Source organism: Henckelia pumila, unplaced genomic scaffold (assembly GCF_033568475.1).
Source record: "Henckelia pumila isolate YLH828 unplaced genomic scaffold, ASM3356847v2 CTG_80:::fragment_1, whole genome shotgun sequence".
Lineage (NCBI taxonomy): Eukaryota > Viridiplantae > Streptophyta > Magnoliopsida > Lamiales > Gesneriaceae > Henckelia > Henckelia pumila.
In genome coordinates this window covers 1,710,133-1,729,624 of record NW_027331883.1, presented here as the reverse complement: position 1 = coordinate 1,729,624, position 19,492 = coordinate 1,710,133, and the positions used below count along the sequence as shown (strand labels likewise).

At 36.6% G+C, this 19,492-nt stretch overlaps 3 protein-coding genes across 3 annotated transcripts; 2 read left to right on the top strand and 1 right to left on the bottom strand.

Moving 5' to 3' along the window:
- Positions 1–2,569: 2,569 nt before the first annotated feature.
- On the top strand, positions 2,570–2,896 carry LOC140873706 (nuclear transcription factor Y subunit C-3-like). The gene has a single exon (XM_073276924.1). It carries the CDS (start codon positions 2,570–2,572, stop codon positions 2,894–2,896), a length of 327 nt encoding a protein of 108 aa, XP_073133025.1.
- A 2,136-nt stretch (positions 2,897–5,032) lies between these two features.
- LOC140873641 (receptor-like protein EIX2) lies at positions 5,033–8,443 on the bottom strand. The gene has a single exon (XM_073276834.1). It carries the CDS (start codon positions 8,356–8,358, stop codon positions 5,152–5,154), a length of 3,207 nt encoding a protein of 1,068 aa, XP_073132935.1. The 5' UTR covers positions 8,359–8,443; the 3' UTR covers positions 5,033–5,151.
- A 1,807-nt stretch (positions 8,444–10,250) lies between these two features.
- On the top strand, positions 10,251–10,968 carry LOC140873811 (uncharacterized). Its single transcript, XM_073277083.1, has one exon. The coding sequence runs from the start codon at positions 10,259–10,261 to the stop codon at positions 10,781–10,783; it is 525 nt and encodes a 174-aa protein (XP_073133184.1). The 5' UTR covers positions 10,251–10,258; the 3' UTR covers positions 10,784–10,968.
- The last annotated feature ends 8,524 nt before the right edge of the window (positions 10,969–19,492 follow it).

Sequence of the window (19,492 nt, the reverse complement as noted above, 5' to 3'; positions counted from 1 at the left end):
AATGTTTTTTTCCAATTATTTTCAAAGAAAAAAAATCATAAATTCGGGTGATCTGATATTAAACTTACAAAAAAATTCAAATTCATTTTGGATTAATTGTTAATCAACGCAATCATTATTGGACAACCGTGATTCAAAATAAAATAGTGAATAAGATAAAAACGTGATTCATAAAAAATTATATAATTTTTTTTCTTAATATATATATATATATATATATATATATATTTGTATGATTGTAGAATTTAATTAATCTCACATTTATATTGTACCCGGTCCGCTTCCAAATGAAAATTAAGAAGTTCAGTGGCCCTTTATCAGAACAAGGAACCTAGTCCAGTTAACAGGCTTGTGGATCTACTTCGGACATAACAATGGGCCTAGTTTTTTTTTAAAAATAAAATAAATTTTTATGCGTCTTTTTTGAAAACCAATCATATCAACGCAAAGTTGTACAATTTATAATTTTGTGCGAAATACAAATTTTTTAAGCATAAAAATTATCATGAGATTGTCTCATATGTCAATTTTATGAGATAGATCTCATTCTCACGAAAATTATAATATTTTACTGTAAGCGAATGAGTCAATATGTCACCGTTTCATAGGTGATTTACTCTTTTTTATTATGTATAATTTTATTAGTATAAATTTCCTTTGTAAATAAGGTTTTAATTTATCATGTATATTATAAATATATAATTATTATATATTAACAATTAAAATGATTTATGTCTAATAAGATGAAATATATAATTGTTTTGAGAAATTGGAGAAAGAAAAAAATATAAGGTGGTTATTAATATAAGGAATTTTAAAAAAGATAAATAAAAACATATGTAGAGACTAATTAATGTGGTTATTATGTGGTATTCTTTCTAGTAATAGATTGATTATATGAATAAATCAGCGATTATGTGAACGCGATGATTCTACAGAATATATTAATTATTGTATCATCGAATAAATTATACAATTAATAGGAGCATTCTCGAAAGTTGTCTTGCAAATATAGTTAATAAACACAATGTAGAAGAATATGTCCAACTCCAACGAATCAAATAGCATTTAGGAGTGAAATGTTGCTATTCGATACATAATCTTAGACCAAATCTCAAAAAAATAATTCTTTAATTTCGAGGTTGAATACGACCTTATTAGTTTAAAACTCAATCTAATTTGACCACACTTTTATCGCTGAACCTGTACATAAAATGTCTACATCGTTCAAAATGTACGTTACATATAAAAATCAAATACATAAACTTTCTTCTTCTTTTCTTCCTTTTTTTTTGCGTATCTATTTTTCGAGAAAATTTAATTTTCACTTTCCAATTCGCAACAAATAAAAATCAATTTATTTGCAGTTTAAAACACAGAAACTACATCCTATATTTTGAATAAGAAGCAAGGGGGAGAATTGGCCGAGACATACTCATGATACAATATATATATATATATATATGAAATTTTTAATTGTTCAACCAATACTGTCTAACTCGTCCCCGACAACTTAAACTCGGTATCGTGTTTTAGTGATACGAATTTTTTTTAAAAAAAAACTAAAACCCGCTATCGGATTTTAGTGATCGGGGACGAGGTGGACATGAATGGTTGGACAGCTGAAAATTACTCATATATATATATATATATTGAATAGGCTTTGACATGCCACTAAAAGTTTTAGTATATATGTCTTTTATGAAGATTTAAATACTTAATTGCAAAGTTGATGTCATCAGTTAATAATAAATTAATTGCCAAATCTTGGGCTTGGCTGGTGAATTAATTAATTAGAAGCTATATATATGCTAATAAATATTTATTTATATCTTCTTATGTCATAAGAAATGGTAGCGGCAGAATCATTGATCATGCAATTCCAAGCAATCATGAACATGGCATTTTTGTTCAATAAAAATTGATCGAAGATTTGAGAGTAAAGATTTAAAAAATTTACATTGGAATTAAGTATATATATAAAGTATATATATATATATATATATGTTTTTCAAATATATATGAAAAGTTGCCATTTTATGTGTATGAACCATAAAAACACCAACCATGCATTTCCCAACATGCATGTTTGCCTAAACAAATTAAAGTATCTCAATATATAATATTCTTTTTACCAAAAAATTCAAAACATTTAACAGGTTATATATATAATATGTGTGTGTGTGTGTGAGAGAGAGATAGTAACCTATAGCTAGCTAGCTAGACATGCAGCATGTAGAGCACGTAGTAAACGTTTCAAAACCCTAAAAGCCAGTTTTTGGTAATTAATGACCTCTCACATTCTAATTAATTTCATTCAAAACCCTAATTAGAACCATTTAAAAATTTATTTATTTGTTTATTTTGAATCTCAAATTAGTCTCCCAGCCAGCCGGCCCCAAGCAGGCAGGCCGGCCCTCCTTGAATACCCTATAAATTACATATACAAGTTTACACACTTCCTAGCTAAATTTTTCTTTCACATATACACGAGAACCCCCATCGATAGCTTCGATCTATCGACGCGTACCAGACACAATACAACCGGTAAATAAAATACGAGACCACGATGAGACAACCGGGGGCGTATTCTAAGCTGCTAAGTGGAGGAAGAACAGGACCTCACTCGTTGCCACTGGCAAGGATCAAGAAAATAATGAAGAAGTCGGGGGACGACGTGAAAATGATATCGGGAGAGGCCCCCATTGTTTTTGCAAAAGCTTGTGAATTGTTTATAGAGGAACTAACAAAGAGTGCATGGGAAATGGCGGTCCAGGGCAAGAGGAGGACTTTGAACAAAGAAGATGTAGCCTCTGCCGTGATTCGTACCGACGTCTTCGATTTTCTTGTTAATCTTGTGTCCGATTCCGACAACCATCGAGTCGAGGAAATGTAATGGATCCATGATGATGAAGATGACTTGCAGTGGTTTGACTTCATATGTTTTTGTGGTTGGTGGTGAGATAATTTTAATTTTAAAAATTATAAATAATTTTTTTCATTTTTTAGATGAGTACTACTGCTGGTTTTCACGATCTTTTCGGTTCCAAAATCTCTCCTTTTATAATTCTAAACAAAATTAAATATGCTACAACAAGGAGTGTAGCTCCTAAAATTTTCAAATTACAAAGTTTTAATTTCTTATAATAAAATTTTTAAAAATATGTTTATTTGGGATTGTTCATTCATCGAGAATTCTTTCCAGCAAGTGCAATTGGCGTTTAATCAATTAACACAACACAAAAGGAAAATAAACTAAATTTAATATCGCAATGTTTGTATTATATCCATCTTATTTTAAATTATTTTCCTAACATTTGAATCTCTTTAAAGATGTCTATACTAAATTGTCTGATATGTGATGATAAATATCAATTGGGCCTTTTAGGATTACAAATTTGTTTAGATAATCAATATGTACTATAAGTTTGACCGTGTTTGAGATTGTTTTAAAAAAAATGTTCTTGAGTTTTGATTTCATAAAATTTTCAAAATTCTGTGAGAAAAAGCCCGAACAATATCTGAATAGTAATAGTTTGATATTAATTATAAAAAATGCGACATTTCAAATTTTATTTTCAATTAATTTTTAGTGATTAGAAGCTTAAACATATAATATATAATCATGATCAAATAAAAGTAAAATATAATTAATGTACTAATATATATATATATATATATAGAGTTTTGCTATGATGCCCACCTCCCGTGCCCACCTTCCTGCCCACCTATGAGGTGGCAATCATCCCATGGATGAGATGAATCATATACAAATGGTTCATCCAATGGATGAGTGTCACCTCATAGGTGGGCACGAGAGGTGGGCAGCATATCAAAACTCTATATATATATATATATATATATATATATATATATCTTACCATCTTACTATATTATTAAAGTAGAGACCCTTTAATTAACAAACTTCCAAATTACCATGATCTCCTAACTTAATTTTCAATAAAACCAAAATTATTGGGCAAAATAGTCATTTTATATAGTTTCCCCTTTTCTAGCCATTAAAAGTTTACTTTGTGCCCTTTGATATTATTTTATTTACCAATATGACACTTACTTTATAAGATATATATATTTTTTGTGAATATTTGTTTAGAAAAACGTTAAATTTTTATTATTTTTTAATTTTACAATTTATTATTTATTGTTTTATTATTTTTTAATTTTACAATTTATAATTTATTGTCTTTTAAAAAAAAAACGAAATGTACGAACACGCAACGCGTGTAGCGGAATATTAGTATATAATGGAAAATATCACATATATATATAGCGCGCTTCTTAATTAATTTCTGAGCAAGTGCTGTAATATAAAAAATCGAACGAGTTGTCCATTTATTATTATTATTATTATTATTATTATTATTATTATTATTATTATTATTATTATTATTATTATTATTATTATTATTATTATATGTCGGAATGGTAATTTTCATGCGCACACGTAGTCATAATATAAAATCTATTTATTCATTTATGAAGATATGACCAAAACATACACTATAAATTATCCAATTCAATTCCCAAAATTATATTTTCAAAAATTATATTCGGAATTCCCGAGAACGATATAAGTCTTGAGATAATCAAATTAATTAAAACTAATTACAATTAAACAAAGATTACAGAATATCGGGAATGTTTAGTTTTTTTTATTAAAAAAATTAAAAATAGGGAGTTAAATTTAATTACATAAATTAAGTTGGCTATGCATGCTAGGTGACTTCAAAACAATTTTTATCGATCCTACATACTTCTTCACGGTACCGATATTAATTTCTAATATTTATAAAACCGGAACCGAACCATAAGTCCACGGTTATGATTCCAGGTTTGGAACTCGAACAAAAAACCGTTTCCAACGTGGTTTCTTGGGAGACGGTTTCATTTTAGTTTCACGGATTGGTAAATTCATATCAAATTCATGCACATGTTCGCTGCATGTCTATGGCCTGTCTACGAGAGAGAATGCATATGTATTAAAGTATAATTAAGCTATTCTATTCTAATATTAATCAAAAGGTAGCAAGCCATAAGTTTACTATATAAAAATACACACATTTTTCGATTTTTTTCCCAGGAAGATTTGCAAACACAAATCCTTTGCAAGCTTATAATCTTGTCTAAATATCACGTAGTTCTCTCCCACATATTGAAAACTTTGGTCCAACGCGAACTACTCTTTAGCCTTAAAGCCCCCATAATTACTCCCCAGAATCCAATAATGAACCCAAGAGCCACACTAACAAAAAACCCCAAGCTGATGAATCCGTCTTCTTTCTCCAGATCATGTATCTCACCTGTATTTCGAGCACTGCTATTTCTAGGAGTTTCATCCCCAGGACAAGGTTTTACAAGTGGAGAACCACATAGGTCCGGATTCCCGATGTAGGTTGAAGCATCAAAAGTTTGCAATTGGCCATCCCATGGGATTTTACCCGACAAGTTGTTGAAAGACAAGTCCAAGAGTCCGAGATGACTCAGTTTCGACATGCTGGTAGGTATGCCACCAGAGAGGTTGTTTTGAGACAAATCAAGAAAGTTTAAGAATTCCAACTGACCAATGTGATTCGGAATTGATCCCACCAAGTTGTTTCTTGAAAGATTCAAGCCTATGATGCCTTGGAGACTTGTAATCTCAGATGGGATTTTTCCAACCAACATATTGCTCGAGAGATCAATTACTTTCACCAATGCAAGAGTTTTCGTGTAAATCGCCTCACGTCCTTTCCATGTTATGTACGCACTGTCATCGAAGGAAGCTGCTGCTTTCGGAAACAATCGAAATCTAAGACCATTCCACTCACTTATATTTGGCTTTGAACTCATTGTAGTGAAATTGGATAGGCATCTAGGAATGGTTCCAGAAATCTTATTCATCGAGAGGTCCAAGATTTGAATATTTGCTAGCTGACATAAATTTGAAGGCAGACTGCCACTTAACTCATTTGACCTTAAGCTTAAAACCCCTAGCTCAGTCAGATTTTCTCCTATCCAAGTTGGTATCTTTCCAGAGAAGTGGTTTTCTCCAAGATCAATGATCTGCAGACGGTTACACTCAGTGAGCAATATTGGAACTTCTCCCGTGAAGCTATTGTTTCGCAGGTGCAGGGAAACAAGAGAGCAAAACCAGTTGTCTGGACTAGGAATTTCTCCGGAAAAATTATTGTTTGCCAAATTAAGATAGTTCATAGTCATCAAGTTCTTGACACAATCTACAGAAAGCTCTCCAGTAAGCTGGTTGTCCGAAAGATCAAGAACTGTCCAAGTATATGTAGCATTGCAAAATTTAGTAGCCTCCCCAGAAAATTTGTTTTTTGATAGATCTACAACCTCCATGTGTGAAGTGGGTAAAAGAGGTAAAGGACCATCAAATTCATTATTGCTGAAGTCCACATTCGAAAGGTTGTAGTATGATGATAAATTGGGAAGGACTCCATGAACATGGTTAAACGACAGATTCAAATATTGCAAGGAATGAGAGTTGTCCCAAAACCAACCTGGGATGCTGTCGTAAATTTCAGAGTTCGACATGTCTAGAACTGCGACTCGTCTCTGTTTTTGGAGCCATCTAGGGAAACTTGGCCCTAGTTTACAATATTGCAACTTTAAGGTACCCAGTTGGAAAAGAGGATTCCATCGAGAACTGATGTTCACAGAGAGTTTCGAGTTGTAAGACAAGTCCAAAACTCCCAACTGCGACATATTAAAGAAATGTGCTTCTGATATCGTGCCTTCAAACTGATTCATGTGAATATCCAACATGTCGAGGTTGGAAAGATATCCAATGCTCTCAGTTAGAGTTCCGAAAAACAAGTTGTCAAAGATATTCAGAACTTCCAAGGATGAACATGATGAAAGATCAGGCAATGATCCAGTGAGCCTATTTCCAGACACATCTAATATCAACAGTTTGGGAAGGATCAACTTCTTTTCAATGAAGGACCCATTCAAGCCATTTCTTCCAAGACTCAATACGGTCAAAAATGAATATCTTGATAGAGGAGGTAACGAACCATAAAAGCTATTCGAGCTTAAATCAAGGTGCTCTAACATGCTTGAATTCCATAAGAACACAGTCAAGTCTGATACTTGCCCTTCCCATTTGTTGTCAGACAAATCAAACCATTTCAAGCTACTTAAGTTTCCCCTGGATGGAGTAATTCCGCCTTGAAAATTATTCCCCGCGAGATCGAGATAGGAAAGGGAAACCATTTTCCCTAGAGAACTCGGAATTCCACCTCCAAGCTTATTCCCGGAGAGATCCAGATGAACAAGGAACATCATATTTCCCAATGAATCAGGAATCCTTCCTTCTAAGTTATTGATGGATAGATCAAGATACGCAAGGGACATCATATCTCCCAAATAATCAGGAATTGTACCTCCAAAACTATTCATAGAGAGATCTAGATAGGAAAGGGCCTTCAAACCCGACAGAGCATCGGGGATCTTACCTTGTACAATGTTAGAAGATACATCAAAGTAACTTAAACTTCTACTAAAGTTAAGAAACCAAAACACCGAAATGTTTCCCAGACTATTCGAAGAAATATCAAGGACAGAAAGAGGTCTATAACTATCGATCGACGGAAGAGATAGGTTGCCAAGAGTTTCTTGAATGCCACAACCACGCAAGAACAATTTTTCCACCGATTCCAGAGTGCTAATCGACTCCATCCATGTTGTTACTTGAAAAAGATTGACACCACTGAGGTCAAGATGTTTTAAAGAACGCAAACCCGAAAGCCAATCAAGTTCAGCCACATCAATATCCCCATTGCCACTCAAATCAAGAACTCGCAACATGGACAAATGACCAAGATGATAAGGTAGTGGACCAAGAAAATTCGAATGACTGAGATTCAAATGCAGCAATTTCGCAAGAGAACCCATGTAGTCGGGGATTTGGATGGTGCTAAAATCATTGTTACTTAGGTCTAAATACCTCAACTCGCTCAATTGAAGCAAAGAAGAGCTGATGTTACCTCTCAATGGGGTGGATAGGAAAAAGTTGTCGACTTGTGGAGCTGGAAGATCCAGTGCCGCAACATGATTGGTCCGGTTATCGCATCTGACACCCTTCCATTGGCAACAATCTCTTACGCTCCCCCAAGTAGAGAGTCGGCCATAAGCATCAATCAGCTCTTCTTTGAATTTGAGGAGAGCGATTCTTTCTTTCTCCAAGCAATTGCCTCCATTGTAATCTGTGCTTGAAGTTGAAGCGATTGCATGTATTTGTGAGCAAAAAGCGAGTAAAACGAAGAGATAGCATGGAGCAAAGAATTGTTTCGTATCAATCATTTGTATGCTTAAGATGAAAATCCGGGACAGCATTTTGGTGGATGCGCATATCTTATGATATCATATTGCCAATGAGGTCTTGGCCACTAGGCCAAGACTGAGGGCTAAGAACAAAAGGTCTCAGAAGGTGCTCAAATCTTTGGGTCTTTGGGGTATTTTTGCCGATTGTGGTTTAGTTTTTTTAATTTATTTAGGTTGATTTAGTTACTTTTTTTTGCTTTAGATAAGTACGTTTCGATTTTATGCTCAAATCCCGTTGATTGTGTGCGGACAATTTCATTTTTTAGCCTTACAATTTGATTTAATTTGATATGCGATGTACTTATACTAAAAAAAATATCATATTATTCAACTTGTTCAAAATTTTCCAATGGATCACTTTAAAATAGTCAGAGACCCTTGGAATTCTATGACCTTTGGTCTCTTTCCCACTATTTAATTTTGGAGTTAAGTTGTTTCACGTGTCTGTCTGTGAATTGACTCGACTCATATTTAAAACATAAAATAATTTTTTTAACATGAAAAATATTATTTTTTCATAAATCGTATCATAAAAATAATCCTTCAGATTATTTCATGAAAGTTTATGTGTATGTGTTGAATATATTCAGCATAAGAATTTTGGATTTGGTAAAGGTCACAAGCTGCAAGTGACACAGTATGAAATGAAAACGATGCCGAAGACTAATGAAAGTCAACATGAGCATGAATTTCTTCTCGTACGCGTATATTACTGATTGCAAAGGCTAGCATGAAATTAGCTTAAAAATTCAAAAAAATTTGAATATTAAAAAAAATTAAATGTGAAATTTCAATACCATATTTTCTCTTTTCCATCATATATTCACAAATTTGGAAATATTTTTAAGTTTTAATTTTGAATTGTTCATAATAATTACTTTATATTAAAAAAAGTTTGTTAAAAAAAACATTTTTTTTACTGTACATTCAAAAGATTACAATTCGTAAATAATATGTTTCTACATTTCAAATAATATTTCAACTGCCATATAATATTGTTTTGTTATGATAAGAATTCCTTTGTTGTTAAAGTAAGCTATTTGTATTTTTATTAACGTAAATAATAATATAACATCAGTTTACTACGAGTAAATAAAACATAGAAAATGTAATTTTTTTCAAATGAAATTCATTGAAAAATCGTGATATCATGCTATTCAAGTTAATAATATATTGAAAAAATAATTCAAGTGTAATTTCCAAATACATAACATTTTTATATATATGTGTGTGTATTTGGTAGGTATAATAAAAAAATATACATATATTTTCTCTCTCTCTACACACAATATAAACAAACAATCGAAAATGAAAATAAATTACCTTAAAATAATAAGTCATATCGTGGGATTATATGGATAAGATAAGACAGAATATAAGAATTTATAATATATATGTAAAAAAGTTAATTTCTAATATGGTATTTTAGTTTTCTAATGAATTGAAATGGTAAGATACAATGTGATTAACAAAATTTATAAGCAAAATAAATCTCACTTTGAAACAAAGTTCGGAAAATTATCGGCACAATATTTTCCAATATTAGTCTTGGAAAGCAAAAAATAACATAAATCCGCATTATTAGGAGGCAATCACTGTGTTCCATGAATGTGTTTGTAAACAATTGTTTATTATTGTAAAATATTGTTTGTAATCTATTCTATAAATATGTGTGAAGTATACTTTTTGCAACATATATATAATTTATTAATTACAAGTAAATTCCAATTGTCTGCAGAGAAAAAAGTAATAACCCACGATGGCACGATCATCTGAACCGTCGAAAAGCGCGGGAAAATCAAGAATCAACGACTGAGATCAGATAACGCTGCCCAGTGCAAAAAAGCCACCATAAATCAAGTCAGCAAGAGATTTGACTGTCCGTATTTCCACTCTCTCTCATTTCTGCACTATGGCACCAAAGAGAAAACTCAAAAGCGACGACGGTGAAGCCAAAACGTCCGCCGCCGCCGCCGCCGGTACTACGAAAGTGACACGGAGCTCCACCCGCCGAGTCAATGTCTCTCCCGCGAAAGCTGCTGCCTCCGTCCCAGAACCACCACCCAAGAAAAAGAAATCCAAAACCGCCGCCCCCGCCGTGGCTGAACCGAAATCTGAAACACCGCCGCCGACTCCACCGTCACCTCAGTCTTATTCGGAGTTTCCTGATGCTCCCAAGACTATCATAATCGAGCACTGCAAGCAATGCAGCTCGTTCAAAACTAGGGCTCTCCAGGTGAAGAAAGGTTTGGAGGAAGGGGTCGCGGGAGTCAGCGTCTTGGTCAACCCCGATAAGCCCAGGAGAGGCTGCTTTGAAATACGCGAGGACAGGGGAGTGATTTTCTTGAGTCTGTTGGATTTGAAGAGGCCCTTTAAGCCAATGAAGGAACTGAACATGAATGAGGTCGTTTCTGACATTATTGACAAGATTAAATGATGGGGTGGGGAATGGTTGGGTTTTGGGTTCTGTGGAGATGGTTTGTTTTCTTGGATCTAAATGGTTACATTTGGTGATGGGTTTTTTTAAGACTTTGGCTGTGCTTCAACTTTTTTGTCATATTTTGTTAGGATCATTGTGTTTGTATGCTTTGAATATCGCAGTGTCCTATTTTGGCTAATCTAATCTTGGGCTTTGTGATGTCGGTGAATTAGGATGTTTTGTTGATGTTGCATTTTGAATCTTGTAATATGACCAGTGCTAAGTTTCAAGAAGTGATCATGAAGATAATATAATTACGGAATAAAATAATCAATAAGGACGTCAAGGATTTACGTGGTTCATTCAAAATAGACTACGTTCACGTAGCTGCTGTAAATATTTAATACCGGAGAAATATTACAAGTGTACAAAACACTATATCTTTCACCAGATCCCAACATCCGAGTATTACCGAGAAAAAAATATTTATCTAACTCACACAAAAGAAGACTCAAAAAAACCCAAAAAACTCTCCTCTGCTGCGCTGTGGGATACTTTCAATGGGGGAGAGGAGCATTGAGCTCCTCTCCGCGTTTAATTAAATTCCCAACTAAGAAGCCCCATCTGCCACCATCCCACCAATCACCTGCCACCTAACAAATCTCTCACTTGAAAACTTGATTTCAATCATGGCTTCACACAGTTAATGTAGCAGCTCATGCCTTTTTTTTTTATATTTGCAGTCCATGTCGTCTTTCATGGCTAACTCCACTTGATTGAATCATCATTTTGCATCGCTACTTCAAAGGTCTCCGGTTCACCTTTATCTGTTGGAGAGTATTTCTGAGGTGGTCTGATTTGTTTGAAAAGATCTCCTGAGTTCAATTTCCGGAGTTTTTGGTTCATCATCTTGTGCAACAGTTTCTTTATCTTTCAGGTTACTGATTTCCGACTCATTCACAGGAATATCCATCAATGATATTTCATCCGTCTTCTTGACTTCAGGACATTCATCACCAGCTCCAACGCTTGACCTGTCCTTATACATCACATACTCATTGAAGATTACATCTCTGCTCCGAACGATCTTTCGATTTTGGTCATCCCAGAACCGATAACCAAACTCATTATCTTCATAACCAATAAAGAAACACTTCTTTAATTTTGGATCAAGTTTTGTTCTGCTAGCTGAATCAATGTGAATATATGATAAACATCCAAACACTTTCAAAAAAGAAAGGTTTACTTCTTTTCCGTTCCAGACTTCTTCAGGTATTCTGTAATCAAGCGGAACCGAAGGTCCTCTGTTGATCAGATAAGCTGCAGTGTTAACTACATCAGCCCATAATGATTTCGGCAGTCCAGCGTGCAATCTCATGCTCTTGGAACGTTCATTCAGGTTCCTGTTCATTCTTTCAGCCACACCATTTTGTTGAGGTGTACCAGGAATGGTTTTCTCCATCTTGATCCCGTTCTGTGCACAATACTTCTTGAACTCAACATCTTCATATTCTCCTCCGTTATCAGACCGTAAGCACTTCACCTTCAAGTTGGTCCCATTCTCCACCATGGCTTTCCACCTCTTAAAGGTTTCGTACACATCAGATTTATTTTTCAAAAAATAAACTCAAACCTTCCTGCTCGAATCATCGATAAATGTGACATAATATCGTGAGCCGCCAAGGGATGTCACAGGAGATGGCCCCCACACGTCAGTATGAACCAACTCCAAATTTGCAGCTTTCGGTTCTCTACCGCCTTTCGAAAAGCTCACCCTTTTCTATTTTCCAAGAACACAACTTTCACACAGTTTATGTTCGACAGTTTTTAACTCCGGTAGTTTCCCTTTTGACATCAGCATCTTCATTCCTTTCTCACTCATATGTCCAAGTCTACAGTGTCATAGACTTGAGTTAGCTCCAGCATCCACAGCTGCTAACATGTCTCTGCAACTGGAAGTCATATAGAGGGTTCCAGTTTTTGTCCTCGAGCAACAATCATGGCTCCTTTGCTCACTTTCCAAGAGCCATCACCAAATGTCACTTTATGGCCTTCGTCATCGAGCTGTCCCACTGAGATCAGATTTCGGGTCAACTTTGGTACATGCCTCACTTTGTTGAGTTTCCAGATAGATCCATTTGACATTTTCAAACTGATATCACCCATACCAACAATCTCCAAAGGTTTTCCATCTGCCAAGAAAACTTTTTCGTAATCACTAGCAATGTAATTATCGAATACATCGCGATTACCCGTGGTATGAAACGAGGCTCCAGAATCCATAACCCAAGAGTCAACAGGGCTTTCCATGGATAACACTAAAGCATCGTGTACTTCCTCAGTCACAACATTTGCATTATTCTTGTGTGATCTGCAGTCATTTTTCATGTGACCAGTTTCACCACAGCTCCACACTTTAATTTCTTTTCGAATATATTTTTGTCTTTTCCACTCCTTGAGCCACGCCATCGGTTAGAACCTTTTTCGCTACTCCTGCCCCTACTTCTGTTTTCGAGATTTAGGGCAGATGATGATGTCCCTTCACCAGAATCCCTCCTTCGAACTTCTTCGCCAAGAATTCGATCTCGGACATCATTGAATTGTAACTTTTTTTTTCCAGCAGAATTACTAACCGCTGCCCGCATCGGCTCCCAAGCATTTGGTAAGGACGCCAAAAGAATAAGTGCACGGATCTCATCATCAAACTTGATTTCAACTGATGTTAGCTGGGAAACAATCGTGTTAAATTCATTGATGTGTGCCGCCACCGAAGCACCTTCCTCCATCTTCAAGTTGAATAACTTTTTCATGAGGAACATTTTATTATTTGCTGATGGCTTCTCGTACATGAAATTCATATTCAGAATCATAATGGATTTGAAAGCCTTATAATATTGGGGTCATTGAAATCCAATGTGGTTATTATGATGACTGTGTAGATAAGCAGAAGATGGATTTGAGATATTACTAAGATAACCATGGTTTGATCTTTTTAATCGTTATTTGAGGCGTGCGCTACATCTTTAATTAATTGATTGCTAGCTCTGTCAAAATATATTTTATCAAGTAGCCAAGTAAAACATTCGTTTAATATGATATATGTCTTAATATAAACAAAAAAACCTTAAAAATTAACCAAGCAAGGAAGCAAATCAGTAACACAAAACAATGATCATGTGCTAAATATGTAACACCCGGTATTTTTAATTACATAAATCCGCCTGCATAATTAGGATATTTAATTAATTAAATTTATGATTTATGGGTTAAATAATTATGTGAATTATTTATGCATGATTTAATTTATTTCTAAGCATTTAACCCATAATTAGTGATTTTTATGATTTTTTAGTATTTTTATTATTTAATCGCGTAGACGGGACCGTGGACGGACGAGATGACAACTTTCTAGCCAAATTATTTTATGAGCCTTTTTGGAGCCTTAAAATATTATTTTGAGTTTTATTATCTCAAAATTTTAAGTATTTAATTTTATTTAATTTTAGGGGTCATTTTTATCCAAAAATTAGTCAAAATATTGACTTTTTAGTATTTTTAAAATTCCCCTAAATTATTATTTCGAGATTTATTTTATGTTATCAGATTTCTAAAGTTTAATTAAGAGTTTAAGTTGTATATTAATTATTTAAAACCTTTTTATTTAATTATTTAACCTATATTCTATTTAACACAAAAATAAATCAACCCTAATCTACCAAACCCTTCTAGCCGATTGTTTTCTCCCCCATCAGCCGTCACTTTCATCCCACCTTCTTCTTCATCGATCTTCAACCCTAGGAACTCCATAGAAGGTCGGTTTCAAGGTTCCAAGCAACCCAAGGTCGCCCCGTCGTCCTGAAGTCCTTCCTACGCGTGTTAAATCCATATTTACGGTGAAAGGCATGATTCTTCATTCTCTTTTCTTCTCCATATTAGTATATGCATGTGTGGTCGTGTATACATCAGATTTTCCAAGAATATTTTTCAGAAAGTTTCAATTTTTAATGTTGCACCTTGTTCTTGCATTGTTTTGGGTTTCATACTCACGTTTTCTTGCATGGATGGATCATGGCTGCTGCTCCTTAGTTGGATACATGTATCAAGGTCCCTTGGGTCGAGTCAGGTCGGGGCTTGAGGCTAAGGAAGAAAGGAAACGAAGACTTTCCTTTCTGAAGCTTCTGTCGCGCAGGTTTAGGGTTCTGGGGAAGAAGGCTGAGATCTTTTTCCTCAGGCCACTATTTTGGGTAAGGTCGGTTGGGTTAGAACCCCCTTTGAGTTTTCTAAGTTTTTGCAGAAGGTTTCATGGGCTTTCGTGGTCGGAGCTTCGAGGACGAATGGTTTTCCCGCAGCTGCTCGGGTCTGCGCGACAGTGCAGAAGGGCCGGGTTGCAGAGCTTCGTTCTCACTCCATAGTCGACGGTTTGGGCTGGTTCTTGGCTTGTTGGAAAGGTATGGATGTGAGCTAAGTCCTAGGGGTGGCCCTCCGGCCGGTGGGTGGTCGGAGCAAGGCGGCCGCCGGGATTTTTGGTGGCTGCTCACTGTGGCCGAACAGTTTTGGGAAGGGGGGATCGGGCTAGGGTTTTGGCATGTTCCGGGTCGGGTCAGGGGCTCGGGTCGGGTCAGTAAGTTAGTGGGTCGGGTTAAGTGGGTCCGGGTCCGGGTTTGGTGGGCCGGGCTCGAGTATTTTTATTTTTAAAATATTTTATGAATTAATGGGTTATTGAGTCAACTAAATTAAAATAAAATTATTTGGACTCCCAAATAATTTTATTTGAACTTTTAAAATTTTAATTAAGTTAGTCCATTAATTTTATGGGCTTTTGGGCCCATAAAAGTTAATGGGCCAGTCTTTGGGTTTTTGGGCCCAATTGGCCAGTTTAAGTGTTATTGGGCTTAGTGTAATTTTAATGGGCTTAATTAATTTAATTGGGCTTAGATTAATTAATTGGGCTTAAAGTTTAAGTTACTGGGCTTAAGTATGTTAATGGGCCAGATTTAAGTTAATGAACTTGAGTGTAGGGCCAGCAGTCCAGAACCATCCATGAGAAAATTGCATGTGTCCTGATTATATATTTAATTATTTTTATGCATTTAAGTTATTTTAATATTTATATGTTAGTAAGAAAATTAAATTAAATATATATGAAGGACACACAATTTATTTAAGTACATGCATTCATGAAATCAATTTTTATGCTATGATTTAATTTCTATGGTTGAGCAAATAAAATATTTTAGGTGGAAATTGAAGTAGTGTGGCCATTTATGTATGGGCAGTTTCTGCCATTTATGTATGGGCAGTTTTCTGCCATTTATGTATGGGTGGTTCGCCACCAGCCTCGTACGATGGTTTCTTAGACTGATCAGTCGCACTATGGGTCACACTTACGGATAGGACCATTCGATGTTAAGAAAATAAATGCTCAACAACTCAAGTATGTATGTTATGTATTATGTATTTATGTTTATTTAAGTAAGTTATGTTATGTAATTTTTAAGCATGCTCATTCATGTATATGTATGTATTAGTATTAAATTGTTTTAAATTATTTTGAACCCTTGTTAGTATGCATGTTGGGCCTCTAGGCTCACTACACTGATATGGTGCAGGTGAGTACGTAGAGGAGCAGGTTACTCCTACCGGTGGTGAGGACGTATGAGCAGCGCTGCAGTAGCCCCGTGACCGTGACAGCTTCTGAGTCACCGTGCATGATGTCATGTGAAACATTTTATTATATTTTTAGTGGTTGAGGTTTATGGGAATATTTTATTAAATGTTTTAGTGCATGCACATATTTTAATTATTTTATTTATGCAGTATATTTTTAATTCTAGGGTTGACTCAGATGTTTAATTATTTTAAAGAATGCATTTTTTCTTAAGTATTTAATTGTTTATTTATTTAGTCATGTATTTATTTTAAATATTTTATCCTGTGCATATATGTATGGGCATATATGTACATATTTTATTTAGTAGTATATATAAAAAAAAAAATTTTCCGCATATTTATTTATTATAGAGTTAGGGTCGTTTCAGTTGGTATCAGAGCACGGTCCTTGGAGGGGTCACTACTGCTTTGCGAGCTCAAAAATCCACGCTACCGGTCTGTAAATTTTAAATGTTTATAGTATGATTTAATTTCTATAATTTAAGTTAGCCTTAAATTTTAAACACTTAGTTATGCAAGGCGATTTACGTAAATAAATATGTGGTGGTGTAGAATGCCTCCCAGACAGGTGAATCGACGTGGGAGACCTCCACATCCACCTCCACCGCCACCTCAGCAGCACCCCATGACAGCACTGGAGCAGGCCAGTGCCACGATGATGGCGGGTATTACTGCCTTGCTGGAGCAGCAGGCTGCCCGTCCCAGACTGTCCCACGAGGAGGACGTCGCAGAGAGGTTCCAGAAGAAGGGGCCTAAGGAGTTTGTGGGGACCACCGATCCGTTGGTGGCTGAGGGATGGATTCGCTCTCTTGAGTCCATTTTCGACTATATGGGGATCACAGACGCCGACAGGGTGAGCTGTGCTACGTATATGATGCGAGGCGATGCAGCCCTTTGGTGGGAGGGTGCAGTCAGAGGAGTCCATCTACCTACACTGACGTGGGCTGAGTTCAGGCGTATCTTCTACGCCAAATATTTCACTGAGGATGTGCGCAGTCGCATTGTGACGCCCGGGGCTGAAGAGGCAGGGAGTGATCGCCGGTGCCAAGAGGTTGCACGGACAATGAGCGGCTACTGGTAGGCTTCTAGGCGGAGGGAGACATGAATGAAACGATCTCGTGCCGGAATGAGAGGGGATTCTGAGACTGTGTAGGTATGGGACTACACAGTTGAGGAGGGTTTAAAAGATTTCATATGTACTGCTCATATCAAGAATGTGCATCTTCTTTTCGGGAGCTCATTACATAAGAACTCCAAAGTTAAGCGTGCTTGACTTGGGGAAATTATAGGATGGGTGACCCCTTGGGAAGTTTCTCAGGGTGCGTGTGAGTGAGGACATAAGCACGTTGAAAAGACCCGTCTTGATACAGTGGGTCGTTACAAATGGTATCAAAGCCGACCTCTCTTAGTACGGTATGGTTCGGGGACGAACCAAGCGGAAGCTGGTGGGCATGTGACGCCCGGGGCTGAAGAGGCAGGGAGTGATCGCCGGTGCCAAGAGGTTGCACGGACAATGAGCGGCTCCTGGTAGGCTTCTAGGCGGAGGGAGACATGAATGAAACGATCTCGTGCCGGAATGAGAGGGGATTCTGAGACTGTGTAGGTATGGGACTACACAGTTGAGGAGGGTTTAAAAGATTTCATATGTACTGCTCATATCAAGAAGGTGCATCTTCTTTTCGGGAGCTCATTACATAAGAACTCCAAATATAAGCGTGCTTGACTTGGGGAAATTATAGGATGGGTGACCCCCTGGGAAGTTTCTCAGGGTGCGTGTGAGTGAGGACATAAGCACGTTGAAAAGACCCGTCTTGATACAGTGGGTCGTTACACGCATGATCCGAGAGTTCATGAGTCTCCGTCAGGGGGACAGATCTAGTGGTTCTTCCATTGACTGGGTTTGACTTGATTCTGGGTATGGACTGGCTATCAGTTAATGGAGCTTCGATTGATTTCCGACGTAGGACAGTGTCAGTGAAGCCAGCAGGAGGTGAGATGTTTACTTTCTTTGCATCTCAGTCTAGCAGTATTCCTCAGATGATATCACTTGTTCGTGCGAGGAAACTGTTGCGCAATGGATGTCAGGGTTTTCTTGCTAGTGTGGTCACTACCTCAGACGTTTCTAGCAGATCTTTATCAGATATAGAGGTGGTACGTGACTATCCAGATGTTTTTCCTGACGATGTTGCAGGAGTTCCACCAGTGAGGGAGGTGGAGTTCAGTATTGAGTTGTTGCCGGATACTGTGCCTATCTCTAAGGCACCGTATCGACTTGCTCCTACAGAGATGAGAGAGTTGAAGGAGCAGATTCAGGAGCTGTTGGAGAAGGGCTTTGTTCGTCCTAGCTTTTCTCCATGGGGAGCTCCAGTGTTGTTTGTGAAGAAGAAGGACGGCAGCATGAGATTGTGCATTGACTACCGAGAGCTCAACAGAGTCACAGTGAAGAATAAGTATCCGCTACCGAGGATAGAGGATTTATTCGATCAGTTGCAGGGAGCTTCGGTATTCTCCAAGATCGATCTGCGATCTGGTTACCATCAACTGAGAGTCAGAGATTCAGACGTGTCTAAGACTGCCTTTAGGACACGATATGGGCACTATGAGTTCTTGGTGATGCCCTTTGGGTTGACCAATGCTCCAGCAGTTTTTATGGATCTCATGCATCGTGTCTTCCAGCCGTATCTAGATCAGTTTGTCATTGTATTCATTGATGACATATTGATCTACTCGAGGAGCATTGAGGAGCATACACAGCATTTGCATACAGCCTTGCAGACTTTGAGGGAGCATCGACTGTTTGCAAAGTTCAGTAAGTGTGAGTTTTGGTTGGAGCAGGTGGCGTTTCTAGGCCACATTATTTCTAGGGATGGGATTGCAGTGGATCAGTCCAAGGTGCAGGCAGTGAGGGATTGGGGGATTCCAAAGAATGCTTCGGAGATTCGTAGCTTCTTGGGTTTAGCAGGATACTATAGGAAGTTCATCAAGGGTTTTTCCTCTATTGCAGTACCCTTGACTTCCTTGACCAAGAAGAACGCGAAGTATAGTTGGAGTCCAGAT

Excerpts from the sequence above, each read along its gene's own strand:
- LOC140873706 (XM_073276924.1), top strand. The coding sequence starts at position 2,570 with ATGAGACAACCGGGGGCGTATTCTAAGCTGCTAAGTGGAGGAAGAACA.
- LOC140873641 (XM_073276834.1), bottom strand. The coding sequence starts at position 8,358 with ATGCTGTCCCGGATTTTCATCTTAAGCATACAAATGATTGATACGAAA.
- LOC140873811 (XM_073277083.1), top strand. The coding sequence starts at position 10,259 with ATGGCACCAAAGAGAAAACTCAAAAGCGACGACGGTGAAGCCAAAACG.